Source organism: Erithacus rubecula (assembly GCF_903797595.1).
Source record: "Erithacus rubecula genome assembly, chromosome: 2".
Taxonomy (NCBI): domain Eukaryota; kingdom Metazoa; phylum Chordata; class Aves; order Passeriformes; family Muscicapidae; genus Erithacus; species Erithacus rubecula.
Window position 1 is genome coordinate 23222489 of NC_136685.1, and position 21402 is coordinate 23243890.

At 39.2% G+C, this 21402-nt stretch overlaps 1 protein-coding gene across 1 annotated transcript in view; it reads left to right on the forward strand.

The window, feature by feature from the left end:
* The window catches only part of FAM83B (family with sequence similarity 83 member B), a 53593-nt gene extending 45563 nt beyond the window's left edge, over positions 1-8030 (forward strand). The window contains exon 5 of the mRNA XM_079298173.1: positions 1171-8030. Coding sequence (XP_079154299.1) covers positions 1171-3526 — 2356 coding nt within the window. The 3' untranslated portion in view covers positions 3527-8030. The remainder of the gene's footprint in view (positions 1-1170) is intronic.
* Positions 8031-21402: the final 13372 nt, after the last annotated feature.

Sequence of the window (21402 nt, forward strand, 5' to 3'; positions counted from 1 at the left end):
CAATTTGGAAAACAACACTGCTTGAACACCTTGCACCACAGGGGCTGGAATCATTAATTTCTGTAGAAATTAGGCCTTCTTTGTGAAAGAATCTAGTGATTTGTAACAGGAAAAACAAGACTTTCTGAACTCTGTCACTGAAATCAATTTAAAGTTCAGGGTTTTTTCAAATATTGTATGTTATTCTTAATTGTGAGGATTAATAGAGAAAAAAACGTACCCAGCATGATTTGATTTTATCTTGATACACTATAACTTCCTGGAAAATACAAAAACAGCAAAAAAAAACTTAATCAGTATGCTATTTTTTGAACAAAACTAACCTATTTTCTAACATCTAGAAAGAAATGCAAGCAAATAAATATATTATTTTTTTACTTTTTTCATGAAAATAGGATTTCAAAACAAATTTTTTATTTGTTGTAACCTACAAATTGTGATTTTTCACTCCATTATATTAGTCATGTGCTGCATCCTTAATGTACATGTTAATTTATTTTATCTCATTTTGTAGCTGTAAATTAACTGTAGCTACTTAGCTTGGAGCATGTGTTCAATCTTTTACAGCAGAAAAGAGAAAAAACATTATCAAAGCATTTTCATTGCAATTAAAAGAAATTTTCATATCCAATCCAGTGTGCACGTTACAAAATGTCAACTTTTTAAAATTCTGAGATGTGTCTTTTCGAAAATGTTCAGAATGAAGTACTTTCAAAATTGCTGAAGCAGTCCTGCATGTTATTTCAAATGTGGCTTTTTCACAACATACTCACAGTGACATTCTCTAACTGACACGTTAATACAGTGGGTATAGGTTAGTCCCACCATAGACTTTGTAGAAGTGATCTTCTTTCAATTAGGTATTTGTGCTTTAATCTTCTCTATTTGTGAATCCTTTTTTAGAATTCTTTTTATAAGGGCAATTATAAGGGTAGTTATAGACTCATTCCTGCTCCCACTGAAATCAGTGGTAAATCTCCATCTGAATTTAACTGGTGTTAGATTAGACCCTTCTGAGTCCAAACTGCATGAATCATGCCCTCAACTTATTTATTTAGAAGGTATTTTTACAAACCCAAGGTTTGTATGAAAGCTTGCTTATCAAGAAAGATTAGTGTAGTACTTTAGCTCAAAAGAACTCTATCTAATAGTCATTTGTTCTTCTTTCAGCTTTATGTGGTCATTTGAGAAAACCAACCTGAGTATGGTTCAGGTTATCACAGGACAGCTTGTTGAATCCTTTGATGAGGAGTTCAGGACGCTGTATGCCCGTTCTTCTGTTCCCAGCTCCTTTGCCCCGGAGCTGGTGCGGGTAAACAGTCGCAAGACGCTCTGGGATAATGACACATACCAGCATTCAGTGTCTTCCTTGGCTTCAGTTTCGAGCCAAAGAAACCTTTTTGCTAGGCAAGACAACGTTCTCAAGATGGATCCTGTTTGGAAATCTCGTGGAAGATATGCAGTAAATGAAATAGATAAATACGGCTTGAGAAGTCAAGCCTACAATAAGCAACCATTTAGTCCAGGTTTTAATGTTCAAAATCCAATCCAGCAGTATCAACCTAGTGAAAAAAATGAGCACTGGAAGAGACATAGTTATGCTGGGGAGAAGCCAGAAAGGACACCTTACCTATTGCTCAACAGAGCCATTAACAGAGCAAACAATCAACCAAATACTTGGAAAATGCCATCTGATAGCCTTAGTATTGTGTCATCCCTACGAGGAGGATATGCAAATAACTACAATATTCCCCAGCAGAGTTTTGCTGATCAGTTCTCACGACCAAAGGTAAATCTTGCGGAGAGAAATTCAATTGTGCGGAGGTCGTTTAATGGGACGGATAATCACATCCGCCATCTGCAGCAGAGGATGCCCACCCTGGAGCACACAACAAAGTCATTCCTGCGGAACTGGCGAATAAAGTCCTATTTGAATGACCAGTCAGATTATCCAGTGGAGTCAAACGGGTCAGCCTTGGGTGACAGATACGATAGCTATGACACAGCTGAAAATATTAAAGCTCATGCACTGTACTCTCATTCTCGCTTGAGATCATCGTTGGTGTTCCAGCCTACTTTACCTGAGCAGCAGGAAGTAAGCAGCTGTGCCAGTTCTTCAAATTCTACTATAATTGGGTCAGAGGGAAGTGCAACACCTAAAGGGACATCTAACCATGCTCCAAGTGTGGAAAATGGAACGGATCATATTTTAGAGGAGCATAGCACAAACTTTCCTCTTAAATCAGATGCACCAAAAGCCCACAGAATTCAGATTGTCGACACCACAAAACCTAGTGTGAATTCAAATGCAGCTGGTGACTCATCACTGTATTTGTACACAACACTGTGTACAGACAAGCATGCAGAAAATTTGAAGAACCTTCAAAATGAAAATATGCTCAAAAGGAGAAGTTTTCCCATGTTTAATTCCAAGTCCATATTGGATCCTGGTACCAACAAACATGCATCCAATTATGTTTACAGCACATTGACTAGGAATAGACTTAAGCAGCCAATTAGTCCAAAACTTCCAGAAGACATGCTGAAGAGTGCTAAAAGTTTGCATAGTGTGACCAACCATTCTCCACAGGAGGAAAAGGACCTGAAAGGAGAGCTGAAGAGCCCGACTGCTAGCAAGGCAGTCTCCATGGCAGCTCTCACTGAAGCTAGCAGGGAGGAGTCCAGTAAGGATTGCACCTCGAAGAAGGAAAGTAAGAATTCCCCAAGTTTTCTGAAGAAAGGATCCCAGAAACTGCGGTCACTTCTTAATCTCACACCAGACAAGAAGGAGAACTTGTCAAAAAACAAAGGTCCTGCCTTTTACAGAATGTGTAGTAGTTCTGACACATTGGTTTCTGAAGATGAGAATCAAAAACCAAAGATTTCTGAAAATAAGACAGATTCTTCCCCAAGGAGAAAAAGAAACTCATCATCAAATTCTCAAGGTAGTTTGAACAGGAGTAAAGAAGATGTCACCAGCAGTCCAACAAAGTCTCCAAAGTCTCCAAAGTCACCCAAATCTCCAAAACCTCCATCTGATGAGGGCAATAAAAAATGTCCTCTATTGTGCCCCCTTGAAACTAAGTTCATAGAAACTGCAGGAGATCCATCTACTCCAAGATTTAATACAGAACAGATCCAGTATCAAGATGCAAAGGAGATTTCCACGAATGCTGCTTCTGAAAGTGCTCCTGTTTCTGCTCTCCAGAGAGCAAGTTCAGTGACACCACAGCTGGCAAGCTCAAAGCACCAAGAAGCGCTGAGATCTCGTTTGAGTGAAAGGCGTGTTTATAGTCGCTTTGAGCCGTTCTGTAAGATTGAGAACGCCAGCCAGCCTGCAGGAAATGCAGCAAACAGCAGCTCACATCTATCAGATATCAAAAGCAAGACCTTAGGGAATAATTACGGCAGGAGTAACCACATGGTCAGCTACAACTCTACTGCTTACCACCCATTGCAGCCTAATGAAAACAAGCTGAGAGGATTTATGCAAAAATTTGGGAACTTCCTACACAAAAACAAGTAACAGTGTAATTTTGTTGATTATCTTGAAATGCAGCAAGACTCACAAAACTGGACATAATCTTAACTGGACAAAGACTGGCTAACTTTTGTAGAGTTTACTTGGATTTCTTCTTGGGTCTTGGACATTGGAATGAATGTACATTTTAAAAAAATAATTATTCTAGAGTTGTTATACTTAAATCTTTACAGAAATTCTGTGTCCAGAGGATGCCTCAAGGAAGTTGTCTATAGTGTTGATATTGTAAGATTAATTTTATACATTTTCCTTCTGAAGAAAATGCATTCTAACATATTGTAAGATTAATAAACATGGGATGAAAAAGATGGGGGATGTTTTTAAACTTCAGATAATACTGTTTCCAAAGATTTGCCCTTCAAAAATAGGATAGCACTAGGAATAGTAAATCGTATTTTTTCAGCATTTATCTACACTTTCAAATGATAAACACAAGTGTTAATGCATTGCATGTTACTTATCTTTAATTTTTGGATTCTCTTTTAGGTTTTGTCTTGTTAATAATTTACCCCGTAGCATCTATTGAACTGTTAGGGCAGCAGGTGGATCTATCTTACTTTATTGAATTATCTCTGTAATATGATATTTTTCTGAAGTATTTGGCATACAGATCTGAAAGTGACCTTAATCTGAGTTTTCACAAACTTGTTTACATGGTTAAACTAGTGTGAATGTAGAATGAACATTAAAAAAACTATTTATAAAAAAGGTGCCTTGAACAAACCCTACAACTAATTTAAATTTCAATGGGTAATTACATTTGTACAGCATGCCAGTATTCTGTAATGTCTTTGTTTAAAAAGCTTTTTATTACATTTTTCTATTTGGTGTGTTAAAAAAACCACTTTCGTGGACTTCCATTTCTCAGGTAAGTTTTTGAGTTTCACATGCAGCAGTCTGTTTTAAATGTTGTCAGGTATTTTTGCAACTGTGGCTTTAATGACCTTACATCAGGATCACTTACAAACCCACAAAGAATTAGGCAGCTAAAAGTGAGATTTGTAGAAATCACCACATCAAACAACAAGGCACCTTTCCTAAGACAAAAAAGCTATCAGTGAAGGGTGATAGTAGAAAGTAGAAACTTCATAGAAACTTCAGTGAAGGGGTTGAGGCACCTTACTGCAGCTTAAGGGACACGTTGGATTTATCTGAGCCTCTGTATCAAAAAATTTCTCAATACTAGGTGACTACAGGTTAGTGCTTAGAAAAACAGAGGTGTGGTGATGTGTTTGGGCAGCAGCATGGCATCCACTTCTCATCTGCAGTGCACAGCCAGAACATTCAACTGGCTTACCCTGTCCTGGGTGGGAAGCTTATGTCTTAGAAAGACTCCATAACCATTTAGCTCTTTGACAGTTTTATTCCAAATTCAGATGTTTTTGAAATTTCACTGCTGAAAGCTTAGGATTCTTATACAGATCTTTGTGTTTCAGGACAGAGTTTTAGGAGAAAACTTCAGTCTTAGATCTGAAAGGTCCCAAAGTGTTCTATGGAAGAGTCCACCATGAAGGTCTTAGCATCATTCTTTAGAAAGAAAGCCCAAAGAGGCAGAAATGCAAAAGGCAAAAATGAAGTTCATTTGTCCTACCTACCTGTGCCTGGGAGTAGATTTCAAATGGAAATCTACTTGTCACTGAGAACCTGCTCTGGTTCCCATGAAGTCACCCTAGTGGCGTAGTGACAGTAGTTACTGTCAGTGATTTCAACAAAGCAGAGTCAGCTTTTTATTCAAGGTCTTTCTCAGGCAACTTTATTAGGGCTCATGCATCATAACTGTTTCATTGTGGGGATGCTAATTATTTATATGACTGACAAAGACTTGCATCTCAATCCTCTACTGAAAGTTTAAGTCTCTCCATTACCTGTGATCACAAAAGATTTTATAAATTTCTTGGTGAGCACTTTGTTCATTCCTTGATATGCCATGGTTAGCATTTTTCCCAAACAAACATTTATATTCTATCCCAACAGAGGCAACATGTTCAGACCCAAGATAAGGAGTGCCTTAGTTGTCAAGGCATGTTTTCAACATAGGCACAATGTACTTCCACAGCTATGCAGACAACAGCAATGCCATACTGTACTTTTTAAAATACTTAATAATTTTTAGCCAGTTGGACATTTGTCTATGGTAGTACATGAAATGAAGTGCAGTAGGTGCTGAAAATGATGGGAGTAGTTTTAGGAGGATCTTTAATTTTCTTTCATACTCTAATGATCTCTGACATAGGCAGAATTGTATTTGGGAAGGAAATGACAGAGAGAGAGCAAGGGTCTTGGGGGAAGTTTAGAAGTGACAGTACTTTCCATATTGTAATAAGCTTTGGGAAATCTGTACTCATGCAATTTGGAAATATTTTACTGCATTTTTCAAAGTAGATTGCTAATTAAAGAGTCCTAATAAGGAAGATATTCAGTTTACCAAATAATCTGTGTTTGTAGATACATACTGCTGTTTTTCATCTGCACAGAAGTTTAAGAGCCTTCAGTGAAGAGCCTGCTCATAGACTTAATAGTGAAAAAAAAAAAATCTCTGTAGAACTAGTTTTTTTTTCCATTTTCTGATCTCTTCTCAGAGTTCCCACGTAGGAATGGTCTGCACTAAGGCTTGTACCAAGGTTAATTTGAAATGAATTCCACAAACCTCGGGGGAAATAGGATCCGACACTTAATGTACTGGCATCACTATTTTAGGAATGTTACAAGACCCAGTGCTGCTTGGGGAGGATAAGGCTCTGCTTGACACAATGGGAAGAACAGCTCAATGTCCTGCAGCTACAGCTTTGGAGGTTGGGAAGCACAGTGGGGAGGTCCACAGGTGCTGCAGGGACCAAGTGATTTGTTCACTCCAGAACCTGTGTTAGTGGGAAGGTGCTCACCTAGTACTGTCTGATTTGCCTCATGTCTCCATGGAACCCAGTTGTCCATAAAATAAAAAGGAAAGTACAACAGGCAAAAAATCCTTATATCAGCAGAGAAAAAGAATATGCAGATTTCTGGAGGGAAAAATTTGAGTTGGTATTTTTGAACTTCTTTTTCCCAAAGCTTGTCTTGGTGTTTCTGCCTTTGCAAAGAGATGCACTTCATTCAGTGTCCTAAATGTTCATTGCACGTTACAAGTTTTACAGCCCACACACACCCAATGCACTCCCAGTTTTGTAAGGCTGTGGAGCAATAGCTGCTCCCATGCATGATGGTCTTGTGGCCACATGGCTTGGGATTGTGAAATCCATAAGAGATGTCATGCCATTCCCATATTAAATAAAACTCCACTGGCACTGCCCCGCATCTGAGGGCAGTTCTGTGAACGCTGGTCAGAGTTAGGCAGTGCTGAGCCCCTCAGGGGCACTGTTGGGAGCAGAGGGCAGTGCAGCTGGGAGATGCAGGGCTCCTCTAACAGTGCTCATTCAATTTGTGTCATCAATAAACCACCCATACATGCAGTCAGAATATACAGTGAATAAATGACTTCGTTTTTTTCAGCCTCGTAATAAACAGATTTTGCTGCCTCTCAGATTGCAGATCTGTTGGTTGCTCTCTTATTAATGACCTTGCACTGCTATTCATGCTAACATGAACTAGATGTGAAGAAAGATCATAAATCAAGAAAAAGTGAGTTGCCAGCTGTCTAATAAGTGAGAATAGCAGTATTTGTTACAAACCTTGAGAAAAACAAAAAGCTTATCAGGCACTAGATGTTTGTGCATAAGTGAAAAATTGCTATTCAAAGACAACTGTTTGATCATTTTCCAGCTTTCTGAAATGTATTAAAAATGTGGTGTATAAGACATCATAAAAAATACCAAAATTTGTTGCAGGACAATGTAAAAATAAAATTTAAATTGACTCTTCTAAGCTGTATGATAAATTCATATTTCTCATTTGCAGCGTTGTGTGGGGTAGGCTGTACAATCAACAAGTAGCTTTGCAACTGTGTAATGCAGAGAAATCAGTAAGGTTACCATGGTAGTTAGTGCAATTTATTCCCCTTATCAATGTTGTATTGCACAGTACAGTACTTGGGGGATTTTTAGTTTGTTTTCATTTAAGTCAGGAGAGTTAGAGCAACATAAAGCTGCAGTAGGTCATGGGTAATTGAACATGTTCCTCCAATTTTGTCTTCGCTTGCACAAGTACCTATTCCATTAGCACCCCACTGACAAGAGAGGAGGCTGCAATGCTCAAAAGGCTGTCTTGCCATTTCATTCCTTATTTCAGAGATGTGCTTACAGATAGATGACTGGGTACCTTTATATAGGTTCTAAAATATTGCCTGATTTTCAGCTCTAAGAGTTACAGTTAGGTCTACAATTTTCACATTTTGCATGATGCCAAACATGTTGCATGTTCTGAGAATGCTTTTCTGTACTTGGAAACAGGATGGAAGGAAACGTGCTCTTGGAGCGCTCAGAACAGGGCTCCTTTACTGTTAAACAAAGCTGATAGTTCCAAGTTTTGCTTTTGTGATGTTGGCTAATTAAGTCATAAAACTATGCTGCAGGCCCTTCACCAGCTCTGTTGCCCTGCTCTGGACACTCCAGCACCTCGGTGTCCTTGTAGAGAGGGGCCCAGAACTGAGCACAGTGTTCAAAGAGTGGCCTCAGCAGTGCCAAGCACAATCCCTGCCTGGTCCTGCTGGCCACACCATTGCTGATCCAGCCTGTCCAGACCCCTCTGCTGAGCCTTCCTACCCCCAGCAGATCCCAGTTCCTCGGTGTCACCTGCAAACTGACTGAGGGTCCATGGGATCTCCTCATGTGGATCATCAGTAAAGGCACTAATCAGCCCTCACCCCAGCACTGGGCCCTTGGTAGCTCCATTGTGCTGACTGCCAGTGGGAATCTATTGCATTCACCAACAGGCCATACAGCCAGTTTTATACCCAGTGAACAGTGCACCCACCCAAGCCATGAGCATCCTGTTTCTCCAGGAGAATTCTGTGGGAAGTGGTGTCCCTGGCACCAGGTCAGGGGGGACAGGCCCGTAGTTACCTCATCCTCCTCTGGTCCTTGCAGATAGACATCACATTTCCAGCTTCCAGTCACCTGGGATCCTCCCAGTGAAGCAGGACTGCTGGTAAATGGAAGGGGCTTGGTGGGCACTTCTGCCAGCTCCCTCAGTGCCCTTGGGTAGATGCAATCTGGCCCCACAGACATGTGTGTTTAAGTGGTGTATCAGGTATTTCACCATTTCCCCTTGGTTTCATTCTGCTCCTCATCCCTGGCTTCCAACTCAGGGGGCTGGTACCCAGAGAACAACAGATCTTTCTTGTAAAGACTGAGGCAAAGAAGGCATTAAGTACCACAGTGTTTTCTTCCTCCTTTGTGACTCCGTTCCCCCCCCCACCCCCTCATCCAAGAAAGGATGGAGATTCTCAACATTCCTGTTGCTGATATGTTTATGGAAGGTGTTTTTATTGTCTTCTCTGGCAGTGGCCAGGTTAAGTTCCAGATGGACTTTGGCCCTTCCAATGTTCTCCCTGCAAAGCCTCACAATATCATTATGGTAGTCCTGAGTTGCCTGTCCCTTCTTGCAAGGCATAAATAATTTTTTATTTTTTTTTAATATATCTTTGTGGATTTTTTGAAAATATCTCTCATTTCTGGAGGACAATCTGGTTTGCTAAAAATTGCTTGGCATCCCTTCAGAAGAAGCTTCTGTGAAGGCTATACATCTTTCTTTCACCATATGTGTTAAAATACCTAAAAATTCAATGGTTAAGTGCAAAAGATAGAGAGAAAACTAGTAATTTCTGATGCGTGGGCTGTCATATGTGCTTATTTTGATAGTGTTGCTTCTATATGTAAATACAGCTGGGAGAAAAATAGCTTTTTTTCTCTCCAGAAGACAGAGAATTTATGCCAGTTGAAATGGAAATATTTGAAAGAGCACCAGTGACAAAATTGTATTGTGTTTGAGAAGTGAATGCAACTAATTAATTAGCATTCAAACACTGGACTCCCACATGTCTATTGTATGTCTGTTCTTGCCTCATTTAGCAATCAACGTACTCAAAATCCACACTGATCATCTACAGCTTCCCAAGCTCTTGAATATATATTACTCTGCAGAACTATTCCAATGAGGCATTAAAAACATGCTTACATTTTTAAACTAGGCCATCCCAGAATAAAGCATACCAGGCATACATGTTTTGTTAGATTTTGGTATTAAGACTCTCAGTGCAATCTTAGCTGATGTATTGTGGGTAATTGTTGACTATGCACTTCTGTTGGTTTATTTGAGCCATGTCTCATTTTGACCCATGACAACACCCCATTTAGACATCATGTCTGATAGGCTTTTTATAAATGTCACACATGCTGATGTGAAAATACTGTTCCGATTTCTGAGTTTAGATCAATCTTTAAAGCAGAGTGTGTAGATCTGTGATGATTCATAAGATTTCAAAAGAGGATTTGAATTACTAAAAAAGACAAAACTAAAAAGCATTTGCAGGTATCACAAACAGCAAAGGAAACACGTAAAATCAGAGGATGAAATTGCAAGTGAATATTGCTGATGTTTTGCCAGTTGAACATTCTACCAGTTGAAAATGAAAGCTAGTGCACCAACATGGTAGGAAACATAGTAATTGGTTTCTCTTTGTTTAAAAAAATCTGAGAGACATTGATCTAGATGATGCAAAAGAAGCATGAGAGATGCTACAAATACACAAGATCCAGAATGGATTTTCCTGGGTAATTTTGGGGGGTGGGGAGCATGAGAAAGGAATTCCATCAAGTTGGTTTCAATACTGACCGATGTAAAGGACTGTGCTGGTTTCATTTAAAACTACTTGATATGTGAATCCTTTATTCCTAAAATGGAATTCCTGGATTACATAGCAGCTATGGGTATACTGTGTATGTACAATTACAAATCAAAATTTGCCTTGAAATAATTTATTACATTTATTTTTTACCAAATAAAATGTTTCTTTCAAAGCTCAGCTCATGTTTCTTTTTTCACTGGCTCATACTGTTATTAACATTTTGCATTTCAAAATTTTAAACATATTTTTAAAAATGCTGACATCAGAAATAGTGAGTGAAATGTTACAAATTGAGGTCTCAAAGCTGCTTTGTGGTAGCATCACTGTTTGCAGAACTGCTGCATCTTCTATGGGACCAAGAGCTCACACAAACTACAGAGAATGGACCAAAGCCAACATCACTAAAATAAAATATCTGGAATAAAATATTGGTATAATGAAAGTAAGTGGGATCAAAAATGCAGTGTGATAAGGTCCACGGTGTTAGTATCCCATGTTTGCTTTCAGAGCCTTCTATCCCCTCCTTGCTGTAATATATTGGGTTTGTTTGCCTTCCTGTAAATTCTGCCTTGTTAGTAATGTCAGGTTCAATAGTGTTTTCTTTTTCCTCCTACCTCTGCCTTAATTTCCTCTTCCCTATTTAAATTAAACATCCTTCAGAAAAATCTGTTTGCCTATCTCTTGCATTGTATTTGCTACTGAAAAAATAATTTCCAGCACATGCCTTGTGAGAATTAGCTTCTGACAACTCCATGCATGAGTTGTACCATGGGATAGCTCATGAGAAATTGATTTTAATCCTGAATATTTGCTCAGTGCCTGTGAAAACACAGTAGAAAAAAAATAGTAGCCTTTCCAAACAGCTTATGTTCTATATTTAGTCTTAATGGAGGAAGGTAATGGAGAGGAAGTTTGCACTTTTTCAGTTATAAAAGGTTGAAGAACCTTGAGGTGATTTACCTCATATGAAGACTTTGATGGTTGGGGTTGTGGCGTGGTGTCTGCAGGCACCCATGCACATACCTGTGTGCATAATACTGAGCCTCCTGCTTGTACAGGAACTTCTACTTACATTGTAATTTAAGTAAAACTCATCCTGGTTCATTGAGTTCAAGTCTTTTCTCAGTTCCCACACACAAAAGTCATTATAATAATTGCTACCTTGTCTCCTTTGCTTCGTTTTCCTCACTTAGGACAAACATAAACTTACTTCTGCATCACTAAGGAAATATATAAAAAAAATCCAAAATCCCTTTCATTTTTGGAACATACCAATCAGATTGAGAAGGAAGGTATGCCTATATCCTAATGAGGACAAGACTGATGAATGTATGAGTAGGGGATTTCTGGCAGGAAAGTACTTGCATGCCAGTCACTACTGAAAGTTAAAATGTGATGAACACTTATTTTGTCAAAACCTTTTTGAAAACAATATTTAGAGTTTTGGCAGGATTACTTTATTATCCAAGAATTCCTTTTAGCTGAGTAAGAGCTGTCATCCCCTTTTGGCATATGGGTGCCCCAGGGCTCCACTGTTCCTGCATGCCAGAGTAGCTGTGGGTGCAGACATGGATGTCTCCTTGTTTTACTTCCATTTGCTCCACTGCCTTGAATTTACCAATAATATGGTGACTTGGAGAGTCCAGTTCCAAATGTGTGCAAATCTGGTTTTGTTTAGCACAAGCACATTCCAAACTAAAGTCTGTATCCATAGGTTGGACTCAATGATCTCAGAGTTCTTTTCCAACCTTACTGATTCTGTGATTCTATTAAATGCCTATAAAATTGCACATCTTTGTATATACTAAATAGCTTTTCCATATGCATCTCAGAAACTACAAACTTTGACACTGTATTTGTGATACCAATCTATTTTTATGTTGAAGTAGTGACTAGCAGTACTTGGGACACTATACTGTGGTAAAGGTCAGTTACTAGACCACTCTTAAACAAACAAACAAACAAAAAGAGATTCATTATTGCTCTGTGTTCAGTGGCCAGTTTCAAATCAGTTAGCCATGGTCTTCACAACTGTTCTGTTCACTTTGCTCATCAAAACAAAAATATCTTAGTGCTTTCTGAGGTGGCAGGGGCAGCTGGCTCTGAAGTCTGTTGAAGTCCATTTATGCCTACACCAGAGTGATGCAGAGGACTGAGCCTGTGAGTAGGTAAATCAATGAGACAGACAGACCTTGGAGTCAGGATGTTCTCTGGAACTCCTCATGATTGTTTCCCTAACAAAAACATTTCAGCAATCAGTGCAGGCCACAGGGAAGCAGGTGGTTGCCAGGTGCTCATTCTCACAGATAGCTGGAGAAGTTCCATAAAGATGTCATGTACACCTCAAGATTTATATCCTCTGTTCCTCCTTCTCTGATCAGAACAAGAGTTTGGGGAAAAACAAAAAAAAACTGGAGGAAAAGAGATCTGGGAAGATAAGAAGCTTGTTTGGCAGCAGATTTTTTTTATTATGCTACGTAGAATGCCTTTAGGAGGACAACATCTGTCACTGGTTACTTGACAAATAAGTAACCTGCTGGGTTTTAGTTACCTCATTGACACCCATCTCAGGCTCATACAGTCCCTGCACTGCAAATTCATAGTGGTGGGAGGAATATTCTGGAGAAATGTCCTTGCATGCAGCCTCTTTTCAGACAGGTAACTCACAGTAATGTCCCTCACTGCTCAAGGGGTTGCACCATTGTCCAAGAGGTTGTGTCATCGTCCTTTGATGCTTCAAATGGTTGGACAGAGATAGGATCACACATCATGGATCAGAATAGTATCCTTCTCACTTGCTGGGAAGACAGCTGTGAAAGGGAAGCTTGTTTTGCTCTGCAGATTTCAAGAACAGATGTTCCACAAATTAGCTTTTTTTTTTTTCAAACTGAATTTCCTTGTTTTTTCATACACAATGTGGAGGCTTCAAGCAATAAAACTTCTCAAACAATAAAGTGTTGAACTTTAGGAGATTATAAGCAGAATGAAGGTTTTTCCTGAAGCATTTTTGTCCCCTTTTTTTTCCCCACCCCCACCACAAACGTGGACAGAGAGAAAAAAAGCCATGAAAGTAAGACTAAACCAGAAGGCACTTTATATCTCATACTTGCTCATACTTTTTTCCTAACAGGATTTCTGTGCTAGCTGTTGGTTTTATGTCTGTGCTGCAAACCTGTGGGCTCAAGTTGATCCTCTTGTACTGGTCCTCAAACCCACATTTCACAGACTTGTGTTTAGCCCTGCTTTTACCTTATCATATTACTTCTTTCATCTCTCCAAGGTGAAATTATCTATATGGGAATGTATTTTTCCTGAGGAGCATTACTTGTTACAGAGCTAATATTTTAAGGGTTATCTATATATCTATACATACATTCTCACATGAGCTTATTTTCTACCTTGATCAGCTCTAAAGACAAGTATATTCAACAATGGTCTATAATTCAAAAGAGATCACTTCCTCAGTAGATAAAAATTTACAGCCTATAATCTTTAGATTAGCAGGGGATATTTTATTCAGTCAACAAACCAGTAATTTATTTGGATTATTTTTCAGACCAATTATTTATGAAAATGTTAATCTCATGACCTTGAGAGATTAATAATAAATGAAGTTGATAGTTGAAAGTTTAAATTCAAACAATATTTACTTCACCTGCATTTCCTTGAGCAAGAAGTATTGTGTTTTTTTCTTTCTGTTAAAAAAATCCTTTTAATTTTTCATTTCCCAAGATCAAAAGTATTTTATTAATTATTAGATCTTATTCCTTTGAATTTTAAATTCACTCCATTATCATTACTGCCTTGGATTTCAAAATTATAGAAACACAAGAGACATGACTTTGCAAATTTTATGTACCTTAAGTTTCAAGAAGCATATTATTAAGCATATTTTAGCATGTTCCTTCACAAATAATGGAATGCTTTCTCCTCTTATTGAGAAACAAGAGCCATTATGCTCTTGAACTATTTAGAAATACTTTTAATGTGAAAGGAAACGTGGGTCAATGCTTTTATATCATAACACTTGTGTGCACATCTGTAAATCTCTTAATTAAATGCAAAAAAGAATCATAGGGCAGAAAGATATATTAATCCTTCCACTTGCTTGAGGCAACCAAAATGTGCATCAGCATATTTTAATTGCCAGCAGCAAGCCAAATTAGCAGTGCTTCAAAGTGACAAACAAAATGAGGTGGCAGCTAAAAATCCATAAAGCCCAAGCCAGCATTTCACACAGGGCACTACACTCACCTGTGCCTTTAGTCTTTAAGCACAAATCTCAGATAATTACAAAAGCTAGACACCTCTGCTATTTTCATGAGCAGGGAGCAGAGTTTGCCCACGTGAGCAGCAGAGGTGGGGCAGAGCCCATCCACAGGGTGCTCAGCACACAGTGCTGGGGATACCTCACCTGGCATTCCCAGTGTTTCCCAAAAACTGCATGGGCTCCTGTCCAGATGCCCTGTGTGGATCCACCAGCCTCTCTACAATTGTTTTTATTTGTTAATTTGAGTGTGAGGCTCAAACCTAGAGGTAGGAGATATGTATCCTGTTCTGACTCACACACTCAAACAGAAAATTCAATCCCAAAATCTTTTTTCTTAATGCTGAGGGACCACACCAGGCTTCAGAGAGATTGCTGTTACTAGCTGGGAGTCTATTTGAGAAACTGAAACAATCTTCCTGAATATCACAGAAAGGGAGAAAGCAAAAAAATCTCTCCCATCAATATTTTTTATGTTCCTTTTGGTGTGGAAGCAGACTGTGGTGGCAGGGAGAAGTGCTTAGAAGGCCAGAGCAGGAACCAGTGGTGTATGATTTGTCACTTTTCATTGGAAAGCACACACAGTGACACAAAACCATAAGAAGCAGGAATCTGACCTCATCAGTACAGTGAGTTAATAGCTATTTCTGTAAGCACTTCTGAGTAGTCTCAAGCAGGTCTGGCCTGTGGTGTTCATTGTCTGATGAAAATCTCACAGATCAAAAACATGCAATCATCATAAAGGACCTGGTCTTCAGTTTTCCCTCATTTCCTGAAATGATTTTTCTCTCCTCCCACTGCTACTCATGCATTCATGGGTCCAGCACAGCATCAATGCATAATGATACTCCAGAGAAATATGCAAGCTACAGTCAATTTTGCAGGTATAATGAGGCTGCTGAAGCATCTGAAGTGCCACAGTTAACAGCCTGCTCAGGTGTCTCTGTTCTTCAGCATTGACTAAAGTACAGACAGGGTTACTGAAGAGATGACAAAACTGGCATTTAAACCACCCTGCTTTCTGAGGTTCAGTGTCAATGTACCAGTGTAATAGTAGTTTTTGCATGATAAGGGATTAGTGATATTTTATACATATAATATTTATAATATTAAATAAATAATCAGTCAATGCTTATTACTGATTTGTTTGATCTCACAAGGTATTAAAAATGCCCCAGAATAAAGTGCATATTAATAAACATCTCTGGTTTTCCAGATGGTTCCCTACTGACCTTCAAGTAAGAGTAGAGTGTTCTCTGAATTTTACTTTAGCTGATAATCAATTACAGGAAATGATACTTAGGAAACATGCAATTAATTTGCTTTCAGTATGGTGATGATGCAGGGGTAAAAGGAACACCACCAGAAAAATGGGCACAGAAAACAGCAACCTGATGACAGAGTTTTTCAAACATCTTTTTGGTTTTGTTTTTAGTTTGGATTTTCCTTTTATGTACATAATGTATATTCCTTGTACAGATGAAAAACTGCAAACCAATCACAAAATAAAAGTAGTGTGAATGAATGCATTCTGCTTGCTGTAAAACAGCAATGTATTCAATATTTCTAGTTAATACTAGAGCCCACAGCTGCTACATCTAAGCAGCACTGAGGCAATTTCCATGCTGATTTACACCTGAGAGAGGGCAGTCTCAAGTCCTGATTTTCAGGATGGGCAATATTTTTAAATTAAGTGCTGGACTTGTGTGTGGGAGATTAAGATTCAGCAGCTTTTACACAGGTGCCTTATGTAGCCAGCTAGCATTTGATTTCTAAACACATAATGCAACCCCATTTTTCTATATTTTGTTTGCCCTCTAAGCTAGAATAAAGAAGCAGAGACAGAAAAAAAAACCCAAAAGGAAGGATTTATTCTGCCATTGACCTAATTTCTCAATCAACAGCCACCTCTTTTCTTGTCCTTGGCTGTTTTACTACCTGATTGTTCATCAGTTGTGCTTTTACAGAGACAGTCCAGGGGAGCTACTGGTTCTCCCTCAGCTCCCTGCAGACCTGCTGTATCAACCAGGGACACAAAGAGACCAGGGATAGAGGGAACAACCAGCTTTAAATGCAAAAAATGGAGGAAAGCTTAACTGAGAAACTTTAAAGGCAGAGATATGGGAAAGGTGAGATGACTGTCTCTTTGCCAGCAAGATCTGGACTCATTAGGGGTGACCAAAGCAGAAATTATAATACTGACAGCTTACAAGTCTGCAGTGGCTTTCTAGTCACTGGAAAGAAACCAGGTAGGTTTTTGAGGCTTAATAATTTGGATCAATGTGAGTAAATTGGGTGTTATGCTGGAAGTACTTTAGCTGGGGTAGTGTCTGGTCCATTTTTGTTCTTCCTTGTTCATAGCCACTGTTCATACACTGCAAAAGGAAAATAAACAAAAACAAATGCAAAACAAAATGGACAAAAATCCCCACCCAAACAAGAAGACCCAAACAGCTCCCAAAAAACCCCCAAACCTCTTCCATTTACTTGTCTGCATCATGCCTGGGACAAAATACATCTCCTGTGTCCATGGTACAGTTGGCTGCTGCACTCCCATATATTTTCTGTCTAGACAGTAAGAAATCCTAAATTGCTCTTAATGTATCCGTTTTTAAAATTATCTGAGTTATCCTCATTATAACCTTCTGGATAAAGTAATGAAAAAGTTTCTCCTGCTTCTTCACTAGATGAAACTACTTCCATAACTTACAGTGAGGTTTATTTGACTTGGCTGAGTACAATTTTACAGGTTTGTGAAAAAAGTGGATTATCTTTAACATTGGTCATTGCAATCTGCAGCACTTGCAGCAGTGTTACTCTGAATAAATATCTGTGGATTTCTGGAAAAGAAGGTTTGTGCATGACTTGTTCTGTCTGTAAAAATAATTGTATTTGTTTCAATGGTCCTCTTAAACAAAAATGTTTGATTTTGGTTTAAGATATTTGTGGCAACAAAACAATAATTTTAAGTTTATTGCTTTTTAAGGTAACATTACTTAACATTGCAGAATTCATTCCAGTCTGTTTATTTTTTTTCCACACCATTTTCTGCAGAGATGGATAAATGAGCTGACAAATGCTAGGCATCTGTGTGTCTGCATCTCCTCATGGCTCTGAGAGCAAAGCCAGTGTGCTGTAGGGAGAAAGAAGGCTGCTGGTGATTCCCACAGAACTAAGCAGGATCGTGGGGGCTACTGGACCAAGCACTCAGAAAGAAGGGGAGAAGATGTAAAATTTATCCCCAAGTCTCTGTCACAATATTTTAAGGAGGATTTTGTTCCTCATTTTTGCTCCTTGATTTCATTTTGCCCAGAGTGAGCTATTTCTGTGAATTTTTAGACTTAAAAATATTTAGAAAAACTTTTCCAAAGCAGGTTAACCACTGCCTTCACTCATTTTGACTTGGAAATTTCAGACCAAGCAGTTCAAAAAGAAGCACTTGCTTTCAAAGAATACAGCATATACAAAAGGGTAAACATAAGCAGCAGTCAAAACTGATTAACTGGAATGACTTTTGAATCTCATCTTGAAATGGTCCCATCTCTCTTCTATTGTTCTGTGATTTGGGATATTTTACGACAGCTGACTTTTTTATGGCTGCCAGCATCACTGTGGCTCTGCTGAGGCTTTGGAAGTTGCATTTCTGTGCAGCAGTACAGTGTGGTGTGTCCCATCCTCACCCCTGCCTGCAATCCCCAGCCCTGGGTACGTCCCTGGCACGTCATGCAGGAGTCACAAAGGTGTTTTGCAGGGTGGGTAGAGGGAAACCTCAGTTTCCCCCTTTCTGCATGAAGCCTGGAACTGCTGCTGCACATGGAGCTGTTGCTATTCTTCTCACGTGGAAATCTCTTCCTTGAGAGAGTATCCTCAAGGGATGCACAGCATTTATTTATTGTAACCTTTGGGTTTAATGTGCAAGCTGCACTGTGCATTTTATGGCTCTGTTTGATCATCTGCAGACTATGTCTATGCAAGCCATCTCTGTGGGTACAAGTTTGCTCTTCTTTTAACAGATTCAGTGTTTCCTGATTTAGTTTAGCATTATTCAGCTTGTGAACTGTGAATTGCTGTTGCTCCACAGAACATCACAGGTGTTCCACAAAATTATTTCAGACTCTCCCTCCTTCCCACCCCAGAAAAGATGCCACAAACAACCCTCCTGTATAGTCAGGGACAAAATGAAGCAGGATGAGTGAAATCAAATAATAAATGAGGACTTACAATTTAGACTGTTGTTCTGTGTCGAAAAGAATAACTTTGTTTCGGGACTTTATTAATTAGTATTTCCTTTTTCTCTGCAAATAGTAGACAGTCTTTTAAATAACTTGGCTGAAATGCCAGTTAAACAAAATTAATTTGAAAATGCAAATTAATTTGTGTTTTGGACACTTTAAAAGGCTTTTTGCTCTTTAATGACATTCCAGCCACAATATAGCCCCAAGTTGGGCGCTTAAAATTTCTTAGCAGCTTTTTTTTTCAAAAGTGTAGCTTGCTAAAACCAAATCTTCTAATAATGAGATTTTTCACAAGTTTGTGAGGTCATGGAAAAAACCTTTAGAAAATTCCTATATTTTTATTGCTAGTGTTTCTGTAATTGCCAGCTATGATACAGCAGCTGCATTTCTGAAATAGAATGAAAATATTGCTCCTTTTCAGGTCTGTGTTGAGAACAGCCTGTGGAGAGATGTCTTAGAGTAACTTTTAGGGGATGTGAAGGATAGGTGCTGTTAACTTGCAGTTAGCCCCAGATGCAGCTGCCATGGATGAGCAACCTCTCCTAAACCTGGTTTTAGGAGCCTCCCTTCACCTGTGGCTCAGAGAGGGCGAGTCAGGGTGTTCACTCTCACGAGACAGAGACCATCAGAGATATGATGGAGAACGTATTTCCCCATGAGGCAAAGCAGGGTGTGCCTGTTGTCTGAAAGCAGTGGACAGAGCAGTCCCTGAGGGAGGCTGGCCATGCTGTTATCTGCAGAGCATGCCAGCTGGCCAGGCTGTGCCTGCCAGCCCCAGCTCCCTGCTCCCTGCACCCAGCCACTCCTGCGGCGCAGGGCCGGCCGCTCCCTCTGCTCCCTTTATCTCCCTCAATCACCTGATGTCTTTGAAGTCACTTCAAAGGTCTCCTGTTAAAAATTCATATCCAGTAGATGAAGCTTCCTGTTGTTTTAGGCAGGAAAGCTGCCTCAAGTAATTGTCCTGCTCATGTCCTCTTGCTTCATTCAACAGCTGGCTGCATTTCCCTGCATCTGCTTGCCTCCTATGTGCTTAACCCTTCAGAACTTCTTACAAACAGCATGCAGGAGCAAAGACAAATAGTGAAGACAAAATGTTTTATTGCATTTAGATGTGCAGCTATTGTGCAAAGTTTGTGAGACATTGTTTGTGAATTTTGCATATTAGTGATTATCACAGGATCTGGAGAAAACTGCTTCCTTCCCCACTAGTTTTTGCATCTGGACAAATCCACTGGCCTTCACAGTGATTTTCTTCCATTTCATTGATGAGAGATTGGACAGAAGTTTCATGTGTTTGTCTCTTACAGAAGATTTTCTGTACCATTGTGTAAGTCAGGATCACCCACATTGAAGACATTACTCACAGTCATAATCCATAAATATTCCTTTACTGCTGTTAATGTTGTTATTTTGTGTGAAGTTGTAATTATTTAATATTCTCAATTAAAATCTTACTCAGTATTCTCAAGGTGCAGCTGTCAAATGTGTTGTAGTGAGGTGATTTTATAGGACTACAGCTGAGATGCCTTAGAGCTATTAACTGGTGAGTCTTACCTCACCTATACTTCAAAGGACTCAGTAGGGCAAATAGAAAAATTTTAGGCTTCATCCATCTGTTTTGTCCGAGATAATTTACTAGAGATGGGAAACTGAGGATTTCCTTGGTGTTCTTTCTACTGTCAGCAGCATCCACTTCTGTTTCAGCTTGGTCACCTTCAAATATGGGTATCTGGGGAGGAAGAGACCAGAGCACCACTGATCTGTGCTTCAGTTCATGTGTTTCTCTCTGAATTACAGCTTACCTAGATACCCTCTTGCTGTCCCCTCAGGGAATATCTCAACCCTAGAGAAAATATGACTGGTGTGCTGGGAGTCTGCTTTATCACATGCATCTGGGAAATTTCATGTACACTAATAATATCTTCATTTATGAACAGACATTCAGTACATGCTTTGATCTTTTTTACAAAGTACTGAACTGATTTATTTGAATCACAGTATTTCTCTTAAAAACACCTGGTTCAGATCTGAAGTCTAATAAATAACTAGACTGCAAGATAAACTCTGAAGGGAATGTGAACTATGGCAAAGTGGACATTGCTCAATTGTTTCCTAAAACTTCTTCTCTGAATCTACCCTGAAATGACCTAATAGATGTCTATATTTACAATAGAACGTGGGACCTGGAGGTCTCCTCAGTGCAAAATGTTTAGCTCCAAGGAGAGGAAGAATCAGAAACATGCCCATAGTAATGACACCAACACAGTTGCAGAAAAGGTTTGATTGCATAAAATAAAATTAAAAAAAAAAAAAAATTAAAGGGTTTTCACTAGAATGACTTTTCTGTTAATCTACTCTGAACTTTGTTAGGCTGTCCTTAGAGATGTCACACCCAGTGAGGACTCTGAAGTTCCTAAGTCAAGCCTCTTGATTATGGGCATGGCTATCCACTTAAGCATACTCCCTGTTGACTCACCTGAAAGTGCAGCTTGCAAAATGTCCTGAAAGGCTCATATTCATTGGAGCAAAGTGAACAGACAGAATTTCTCTGGGATGATTGTCTTGCATGCTGCACACCTGC